The sequence below is a fragment of the Ascidia mentula genome, chromosome 7, assembly GCF_947561715.1.
Source record: "Ascidia mentula chromosome 7, kaAscMent1.1, whole genome shotgun sequence".
NCBI lineage: Eukaryota > Metazoa > Chordata > Ascidiacea > Phlebobranchia > Ascidiidae > Ascidia > Ascidia mentula.
The window spans coordinates 4,736,701-4,747,280 of NC_138572.1; the positions used below are offsets into that span (position 1 = coordinate 4,736,701).

At 37.8% G+C, this 10,580-nt stretch overlaps 1 protein-coding gene across 1 annotated transcript; it reads left to right on the plus strand.

Moving 5' to 3' along the window:
• Positions 1-1,577: 1,577 nt before the first annotated feature.
• Positions 1,578-6,956, plus strand: LOC145908095 (GTP cyclohydrolase 1-like). The gene is made up of 6 exons (XM_082995278.1): positions 1,578-1,957; positions 2,757-2,906; positions 3,331-3,440; positions 3,965-4,020; positions 4,435-4,551; positions 5,076-6,956. Exons 1-6 carry the CDS (start codon positions 1,861-1,863, stop codon positions 5,200-5,202), a joined length of 657 nt encoding a protein of 218 aa, XP_082851404.1. The 5' UTR covers positions 1,578-1,860; the 3' UTR covers positions 5,203-6,956.
• The last annotated feature ends 3,624 nt before the right edge of the window (positions 6,957-10,580 follow it).

Genomic DNA, 10,580 nt, shown 5'->3' on the forward strand with positions numbered 1-10,580 from the left:
ACGCATATGCATAGTTCTGTGTTTGTAGAAAGCTTATATTTACCACAGATAAAGTCACAAACAATATTGAGTAGGGCCCCATGTAACAAAAAACTACCCCCAAAATATTAAAGATAAGATATCTTCTTAGATAAGTTATATATATTGAAACGCTTGCAGAATTATTGGTTGCAGTGACTGCACTGAAGTGTGGTTTCAATCTGTCGTGACTTTGCAAGACCACCCGGCTATGCTGACCGAAGCTAAACCAATTGAAGCAAAACGCCAAGACAGTTCATTGCACATTCGGGCTGAAAAGAACTGAAGTTCTCGATTTTGTAAACGGTTCTTTAAAACTGCATTCTGCACCTTCAGAGCGATCTTGTTATATCTTCAGAGCGATCCTGTCAATAAATAGTTATGGAGCCTGTCAAAACCATCATTGAGGTTTTTAATTGTCATTTAAGTATCATTTAAAATGCAGATCACAGGACACCGACCTCCTATAAATATTTGAAGACGGTTTAAATCAATTAAGAAACCTCAAATGGGGATGTGTTTTTCGTATTTCCTGCAGGGATACACAACGTAATCCGTGCCTTCCCTTAAAATAAGTGTAAGTTGATGAGTGATGGAGGGTAAACTTTACACGGAAAAGAAGGCTGTGCGTTTTTGTAAAGAATTCGCATTGCATGCACTAACTGTGAGCAGACGTATGGCAGATTTTCGGAAATCAATGCGCACAGTTTTAAAGCAACTATGAATTGTTTTCCCAACTTTTTGAAAAATGTTAATAAAGCATTTCCCGAGCGGGCTTAATTGCGAGACCAAAAAGCTTAAATTGGTTCAAGTTAATAACGCAGTAGTGGGTTTTATTTCCAGTGTTGCACGCAACGTTATACGTAACGTATTCCCAAACGCAGCTTGAAAGCGTGAGTATTCATGATAAATACTGTTATTGATGTGTAATTTAAATGCCATTGTTGTTCGGTCTGGCGATGGCATCTGTACGGCGGTCAAAAGACCGTTGCGTATTGATCAGTTTATGTAATGAGGTATAGAGACGTTAGTATTGATTTTACATAACGCAATAGCAGCTCATTTGCGGGAATTTCAATGCGGAAGCATAGGGTTTTTTCAAGCCATTTTAGCATTGCGTTGCCAGAAAACAAAAACAGCTTTGCGTAGGAAATCCTGTAATTTAATTCCCCCCGCCATGAGGCAATGGTGTCGTCAAAGCGCGGAAACCATTTGGCGAGATACGTGTTAGGAAAAGCAAGCGCTGAAACCGAAAGTACTCCAAACTCAAAGGACAAAAGGCCATTGTACATTACATTATCTAGTGAGCTGTAGGGCCAACGACTTTAATTAGTAGTAGCTTAGACTAATTTGAAATGCAAATTCAGCAACTGTAGCTTTGTTAAGTCGGTGATGCGCCACACTTGCTAACTCATGCCTTCAGCTGCTTGCATATATATCAACATTGTGGGAAATTTCTCATCGCTTCAACGCACAGGAAAGCTTATGACGCAACAAAACACAACGCGTAAAAATCGCACAGCGGAAAGCAGACGTACATGTGGCAGCATATATGCATAGCCACTATAACAACAAAGAACAGCTATAAGCACGATCGTTAGACAATTAGTTCGACCATAGCGTTAGCGCATGGTTTGGAAGCCTTGCTAGGCGATAAAAGGTGTTTTGTGAAGGCTATTTGACCGTACAAGCAATATATTTTGCATGTCATTACTCTTTAGTTTATCACTGCCAGCAGCTAGAGTGGAGAAAGTTGCCTTGTTGATACTTTCATAATAAAGTCGTTCGGTGTTGCCTGTTTCACCGGTCGCTACTGTTGAAAAGAAGACAAACAATTTAGAAATGACTGAGAATACACCAAAACTACAGTTAGATAAAGAGGTTAATGGCAATATTGGAAAATTAAACTTGGAAGAAAAGACTAATCTCCAGTCAAAAGGTAACTACTGATACTTTGCTTTTTAAGACTTTGTTGCAGGGTACCTGGCAGATAGCTGGTACTATAAGGTTCACAATTATAATTGACACCGAAAACACTATTTAAGGCCCCCGGCAAGGCCAACTTTTTGCACAATATGTTGTTGTGTTAGAGCTGCTGAATCAGCCAGTGCATTACAGGCACGCGTTCCATCACAGTGTGGTGTGATCAATGGGTTCGACATGATTACTTGCGTGTGACGTCAGTCTTGTCCTCTCTGTGTCAACAAAGTTTGGCGAGCCGGTACGAGCTGATATGTGGCGGCCGGCGAGTTACGGCGCGTTGGGGGCGTGCCAGCTGATACGTGCGTAATACCACGCTGTGAGGGCACCGCAAGCTACAAACAAATAACAGTCAATTATGGTTACATGTGGTTGCATATTAGTTTTACTGCCTTCATTGGCGTTGGATAGCATATGAATAAACTGTAGTCTGTTGTACAAAAATGTGTTTAATGCGTTCAATACAACAGCAATAAATGAGACATTAATTAATTAATATACAACTGTTTTGAGTCGCCGACCTTATGCAAGAAGTATAGGCGTACATCAAGATGATATCTCCAACATTAGCTTTACATTATATATAAGATCCACTTTTCGCAAGGGCAAGGTCGTATTAGCGGCCGAAATGGACTTGAAACCCAATTATAAGAGTACGTTGCAAAAAGGTGTCAAGCCTCCAAAATGTGCCAACAATTCGTTTCGTGTTTATGTGCTTAGCCATTTATCGAACCTTGAACATATTTTTGCAAATTTAGACCAACCGTCCACCTCAATGCAAGATGCGTATCGGGTCCTATTGCGTTCTATTGGCGAAGATCCAAACAGACAGGGCCTTTTAAAAACGCCGGATAGAGCAGCGGAGGCTTTGAAGTTTTTCACAAAAGGCTACGAAGAGAGCTTAGATGGTAAAATATTGTTCAAAGTAATTTGGATATTTGTAAAAGGTTTTGTACGGAAACAACATTTATGGTAACGGTTGCTTTAAGGGTTAAGATCAGTTGCTTTTGTTTAAAAAATAGTAAAAAAAATATCTATTGCTTTACCATCAGCATGCTCAGTGCCTTTTTTACATATAACTACTATATATATGTACAATGTTAGTGCCTTCACAGGTCATTTTATATTTTCAACGTTAGTTTTATTGTTACCATTTAACTGGCAAGAGCCTCACCAAAACCAGGGGCATATGTAACAATATTATTCCCTGTGTTGAAAGTTTCCAATTATTTGATCACGTACGAAGCCGCTTTGTTCCCTCAGCGTTTGAATAGTTGTAAATTCTAGCATGTCAGACGCGCTGTGTTTAATTTCCAACCCCTTTCACCGCAGAGCTAGTTAACGAAGCAATATTCGACGAAAATCACGACGAGATCGTCATTGTCAAAGACATTGATATGTTTTCGATGTGCGAGCACCACCTAGTGCCCTTTGTTGGCAAGGTACGACTAAAGTTTTATTATTTTTGCCACGATATTGCATATAACTATTATAATATATTTTTTATGTAACAAAATATGTTTCTGGGGTCAAAATCTATTGACCTTCGAGTAAGACAAATATATTTCGCTAAAAAAGCATCGTCAGTGTCTGTAAAAACAACGTAAAAAGATCTAAATATATATATATATTGTATGTAGCTATATAAAAGGACAATTTGTTTTATCTTGTTCGTCTTACTGATGATAAATACGCTTGCTTGTGAAGGTTATCGCTGAAAAACTTAACACACAGTACAATTTCGGGTCACGATATTTCCAATGCTGTTTTTTCCCTAACTATACAATATTTTTTGTCAGAACATAATCTCGTCTTGAAATTTTTTTATTTGCCATTTTTAGAAATTTGTCTTAATTTCTGATAATTTTGTCGTGATTTCAGCATCATAAACCACTCTTTACAATTGCCCAATCGATATCAACATCTTTCATCATAATGATTGCATCATTTTGCCTTTTTATTGCAGGTGTGCGTCGGTTACATTCCCAACAAGCGTGTGATCGGATTAAGCAAACTTGCCAGGTGCGTATATAAGCAACTTGACAGTAGTGTGTTTGTTTTTTGTCAACTCGTACAAACGAACCCTCATGAACTATTTCATTATGAGTCATCTGTCGTCTTCGCCATTTTTTTTAGTTCCGTTTGAAAAACACACGTTGGTAAATGCTTTGTTAAAATGCAAAATAATCAGTATTGTTAACATTACAATGATAGTGTAAAGTTGCGATACAGTGCAAAAACTAAATTAAGTGTATTTGATTTTATTATCTACGGTGAAAACCTACTATTCTATGAAAGATTTGCAAAACAAAATGCTTAATTCTGTTCAAAATAAATATACGAAACATATATGACTGAATCATTTGGGACTTAACAATTACCCCTTGTAACTATGCCTTGCCTGTAGCCGGTGTTGATGTAACCATTTTTATACAGAATCGTTGAGATGTTCAGTCGGCGGTTGCAAGTTCAAGAGCGAATGACGAAACAGATTGCCAATGCTCTTGTCGAAACTCTGGAGCCAAATGGTGTTGCCGTCGTCGTTGAGGCGTCGTAAGTTTGCTAGCAAGCGTATAGCAACAGAAAGCGTAGTTATATTTAAATTTGCGCTATGCCTGCCAGCAACAGCAGTGCAGTATAGCTTTTTTTCTGTACAAAATCACGAATTATGGCAAACCGAAATGTTATTTTTGCAAGCTTGTATTGTGCTACTGTTCGGTATATTTGCATAAAAATTTTTAAATTATGGTTAATAAATGTTATATTGATTTGCAAAGACAGATGCGTCGGTTACCGACCTGCAAAGGCTGATTCCTGCAGTCAAATTTCTGACGTTTTTTTTCTATGGGTAGAAATAATAAATACAAAAAAATATTTAAACATATCCAGAATAGACGTAATAGCACAATCGCACAAAACACTGCTTTTTCGCAACTTATTTGCAAAGTTTCATGCCCCCGGAACATTTTCAGCCTGACAAGTTTTAACCCAAATATTAAAAACACGAAGGTACTGAGCGAACTCTTCAGATATTCCATTCGACCGAATAAAAGTTTATAAGAACGTATGTATTGCAGGCATATGTGTATGGTGATGAGAGGCGTTCAAAAACCAAGTTCCAAAACTGTGACAAGCTGCATGTTGGGAGTTTTTCGTGACGACCCGAAAACAAGAGAGGAATTTCTTGTTTTATCGTCCAAGTAGAGATGATGCATTAAAGTGTCAAAAAAACACTTTTTTGAGAATAAAAACACTGGCCCATACTGTTATTAACATTGTCATGTTTGAAAAACGTTTCGGCAAGAACTTATGCCATCATCAGTTTGAATGACGCGGTAGGTGTAGCTCCATCATTATAGAGAGCTAACCTGGCCGACGTCACAGACCGACTTTTTATTCTCAGAATTATGAGTAAACCCTTGATTTGTATTCCTTAACCCCTTATTTGTTCTGAAAAGATAGTAATTTTGAAAATATTTTTGGCGTACAAGTGTATTTGAAACTACCTTATTTGCCTACTCTGGTCATTTAGTTTCTCTAGCTAAGTCGACAGAGCAAATATTCGGAATGCCCAAGGTCAAGAGTTCAAACCTCACTGGGAGCGATTTTTCGTTTTTTTGCTGCAAATTTTTCAGTCACAATGGCCTCGTTACAGCTTGGCTGTGACGTCACTGCTACCGTATTTCCAGAATGTTCGTCGTTTTGATGATAAAACATCGTGAAACTTTATTGTGGTTCAAATATGCATTGTGTAGACCGAATCTCAGATGCCAAATAGGTAAATTTTACAAGAGTGCTTGAAAGTTTCAAACCAACCCAAGTACCAGTACAGACCGTGTGTTTTACTCAAACTGCTTGCCTGGAAAACCTTTATATTATTATGTTGAGCAATGTTAGAAAAAAAAAAAAACGATTTAAAACGCTACCTTGAGTTTGTGTCAAATCTTTTTCAGGCACTTGAAGTATATACGTTTGAAATAGTTGGTCTTCATCGAACGTTGCAAACATCGTTGTTTACCCTTTCTGCCTTGTATGTTTTTGGGTTTGATTGTCGGTTTTCAAAAACCCCGAGCATTGGTAGTGAACGACAAATTCAACAAAAACGTGTTTCCTTCCGTCAGTAATTCTTCATGCATGCTTTCGACAACATTGTCGCCTGGTTTCGTTATTATGTTATCATTATTTCCAAAAGTACAGTGCATTTGTGCTGACATGAAACTATTTTACTATTTAATCTTCAAATCCCTTGTATGCACATTCTTATTAGACCTTAATGATGATGTATCTGTGCGAGACACTGTGGGTCTTGCGTAGTTTCGCAATTACTAAACGTTTTAGTGTTATTTACTATAGAAATTCTCGAGGTCAAAATACTTTTACCTAAAAAGGCGTCACTGTTTGGATTGTTATGTATATGAAATAAGAATGTGATTTACAAAATATATTTTATTTTAATCTTATAAGATTTTGTTTACGTCATTTAGAGTACGATTTCTATGCTTCACGCCTCAAATTCCTTAGTGTGTACAATTTACATCTTGTAAGTTACTCCAGAACAGTGCAAAAAATTGAATTCGCCGTTTAATCACTATCAGTGACCCTTAAAGTTAGCAATAGCGGGACTACATTCCCAGAGGCATTTTGTTTCTTTCCCAAAAGTATTTCGGTTTCATAATGTTATATTTAAACATTTATGTAAAGTGTGTTGCCTAAGGTTTAATGTTGTTTTAATTTGAACGACCGTCGTGACTCCATGTGTTTTACTGCGTCTGTGACTTTTTGCAAATCAACTGCCCTTATGCACATTTTAACAGCTGCTTTAGAGTAATTTGCAGTCAATTTACTTGTGGTGCCTCGCATTATTGACATGAGCTAATTACGCGGAATAAATGATTTGCACAAATTCTAGCCGAAAATGTTCAGAACTTTTCGTGTTCAAGCCCTCACCCTATTTTGTAAATAAGGACATGTTTCGTAATCTTCTTGGTTAAGGCCAGAGGTCGGCAACTCGCGGTTGTTTATCCTCCTGTACTATGGTTCTATGGAATAAAACCAGTAATGTAAGCAAGAAAAATGCCATTTAGACAACATGAATCAGCCTGTTTTGCTTGGTGGAACCGATGGATCTGTCCTATCAATACTTCAGTGATATTTTAAAATAGAAGATCCCAATGACGGTAATCGTCAATCATTCTTTGTGAGTAATTGTGGGTAGTGCAAATAACAATTAACATAATGTGACGCTTTCGTCGAGCTCGGCTGGACATGTACGTTTTGCAAAGTCATAGGAACGCTCATTTTGTGTCGTGCGTAATTAAAGGTCAAAAATTCCCTGCTAATTTAGGTTCGCTATATCCGAGTATGTTTCAGTTTACTGCAAAAGGGTCTAACCGGTTCTATGCATACTATAGACCACTGATTTAGGCCCCGTAACAACCTAACCACGAAATCAGCCAGTAGTTTTTCAATTTTCAGGCAGGAGACAACAAAAAACAATTTTGACTTCGAAATAAAATCAGTTGTAGCAAGTTTTACGAAAATATTGTGTTTCAAAGCGACACCAAGACATTAAAATCGGTGAAAACATTACGAGACAATATTTTAAGTTACAGAAATGCATTCTATAAGTGATATAATGCTTTTTTGTGGGTATTATTTTCTCATATTCAAAAAAATTACCTGATATTTTTTCTTATTGGTTTGAAACAATAAATGGCGACAAATAGTAAAATGTCAATGAATTGTCAACGGTTTAACGTGAGTATTCACGCGAATGTATGTATATATACATATTATGTGTAAGATGAACGGATGGCAGAAAGAGAATTTTGGGTTCCTAGCCAGAAGTGTCAGTCTGTGATTTAAAACAATCCCCAGAGGTTGATGAAATGTCTAACTACGGAGAATCGCAGCCTGTAACTGCACTAGACAAATACACTGGTCAAACTTACTGAGTTATATGACTTTAACAGAGTCGCGATGATAAGAGCTTAGCTGAAAAAGCATCACTCAGTCAACGACAGTATACTGGTATGATTGAAACCAGACGATCAATACTAAATGTAATACAAGTGATTGAGACAGAGGCACTATTATTAAGCCTCGAAATCACTGAAGCGTTACAAAGTACAATGTTGCTGATTGTATCGTAAAGTGTTCTGGTGAAAATTCGACAGCAACATAAAGGACAGTTGAAATGATTGGTTTGCTCACATGTGTGTTTAGTTTGAGGTTTCCAGACACAGAATGTTTTGCTAATGCTGTTGTTATAGAAACTCATGTGAGACCATTCCAATGACTGCCCAAATAAGTGTGTGAGACAAGATAAAAGTTTTTGACATATGCACTGCAGCACTGTAACAGTTACTCCTTTAATTAGCAAGAGAAGCTGGGCGTTTGCAATAAAACTATTTGTCAGTACTACGTCCGCAAAGTTCATTAAAAGTTCAGCACAGGCATTTTCTGGAGTTCGGCGGACATTTTATCTTGTTATGCAAACAGAGCAGAGCAAACAAGGTATAGTTGTATCTGGTACGTGAAACTGCATTACTTCACGCAGCACCATAAATGCTGGATTAACACGGCAGACTGATAAATTTGGAGTTTAGTATTCAGCAATACGTCAACTGCTGCCCGAATTAGTGTAACATAGCCAATAAAATAACTGTATGCTTGGATATTTTGTTGCCTTGTTTTAAGTATGCAGCAAAAGTTCATAAACAACGAACAATTATATCATGAAACTACGCTAACAGTTGATGGTAAGGTCTGTAGCATACTATAATATAGTAAAACCAAGTGTTTGCTATCAAATAGAACAGACTTTACCCAGACGCGCCATTGATATTGACGTCATAAAAACCTGTACATGAAATTTACCGTTATAACGATGCGGTTAACCAGCATTAACCTTCGTTACTTTGAAGGTCGATTACCGTGTACACACTTGCAGTGGAGATGTGTTTGCTAATTGGTGTTGCCTAGTGCTCTGCTTCTGTTTTCCGTTGCATGGCTGTAAATTACTGTGGTAATTTACGCTCGTGGGTTCATGACGTTTATTTTGGCATCGGATTTCGATGAGACAAGCTGTAAATAGCTTCTGGTATGATATATTACTGTATTGGAAACTGACCGTATTTGGTATTGCTATTTCTGGTTCTGGAAAGCAACAGCATATTTAAGCATGTTCTGAACAACCAAGAATTATCAAGCATAACCTGACCAATAGTATGGTTTTCAAATTGTTTCAAACTGTTTGCATACAAGTTCATTTGCTTAATAACAAATATCTAGTTTTTGACGTGTCATGGCAGCACAAGCTGCAAGGTAATTATTTGGCGCGATCGTTACATCGGCGACAGCTTTACTGACCTCCTACGCCAGCGACGCAATTGATTTACAACAATGCGTGCTGTGCAAGGTCGTTTCGCCGGTTGTGGTCAACAAACGTCCTCCGAGACAATAAAAGTGGAATGTTGGCAGAACCTTCGAATCATGGGAACTTGGCAACCGGGATAATTACTGCGTGCTGTGGTTAAATATGCGCTTCCTCATTTGCGGTAAAACACAGCAGTATATAATCAGCACTTGTGGAACCTCTCGCTTCATACAGAGTTTGCCACAGCGCTCAATTCAAGTGATATGTTAAGTGTATTCTGTAGCAATATACTCTAGTCACCGTTCAGCAACGTAGTTTAATCAACTCTTGCCGATTTAACGCTTGGATAAACTCCCACAAAGGCCTGCGCGTTCTTACAGGCCGGTGACAGTAAACAATAGTGCTGATAATCTTTAACACGGTGTAATAAAAGCTTGTCTGTTTCGCACCAGCGGCTTTGTGTAGGACCATGACGAAGGTCTTTTGGGAAGGACGCTTGACACTAACTAGCCGCAGGGATTGTGATTAGTGTTTTATGGATGTATGGAAATGAGTTAACTGACATGCTATGCGTTTTGACATATATTGACAGCACCATGCCGGTCTAGAAGAAGGAAGTGGTTGCTTTCATGCAGTTCAACGATATAGTTAGGTCGCAGTGAAAGTCGAAATCAAGTAACGTTTTGGGCAGGCTACAGCTATTAGAGTCTGGCTGTTCCTTTGCGATGTTGCAGACGAATTAATAAATTCTTATTAATTTTCCAAAACCGTAAATGCAATCTTTTAATTGCGGAAAGCGTTTGTAATATTTTATTTTATTCAGACCATCTTCCAAATCCACAATAACAACATCGCAAAAGTTATTACGTTTATCAAGTATGATATCAAACAGTTATTACGACCGAGAATATTTGTTACACAAACTCAAAGGCAATGAGGAAATCCCTTGAAACGAAAGAATATAACTGCAGGAAATGCTATTCACTGAGTTAGACATAAAAGCGAAGGTCTGGGTCCGTTTCGTCCTTGCAGCTGTTAGGTGGTTTGTCTGGTTGTCTAATAACAGTGACATTCAAAGTCAAGGTTATCAGTATTGTCTTAGGTTTTGATTTTGGGGACAATGATGAGTTTTAAATGTTTGATTTCTTCCAAACAATGCGAGAGACTATTTTGGCATATGTTTTGACTTGTGTATCATTTGTTT

Coding starts and splice junctions, on each gene's coding strand:
- LOC145908095 (XM_082995278.1), top strand. CDS start 1,861: ATGACTGAGAATACACCAAAACTACAGTTAGATAAAGAGGTTAATGGC. Junction 2,907..3,330: donor CTACGAAGAGAGCTTAGATG/GTAAAATATTGT, acceptor CTTTCACCGCAG/AGCTAGTTAACGAAGCAATA. Junction 4,552..5,075: donor GCCGTCGTCGTTGAGGCGTC/GTAAGTTTGCTA, acceptor TATGTATTGCAG/GCATATGTGTATGGTGATGA.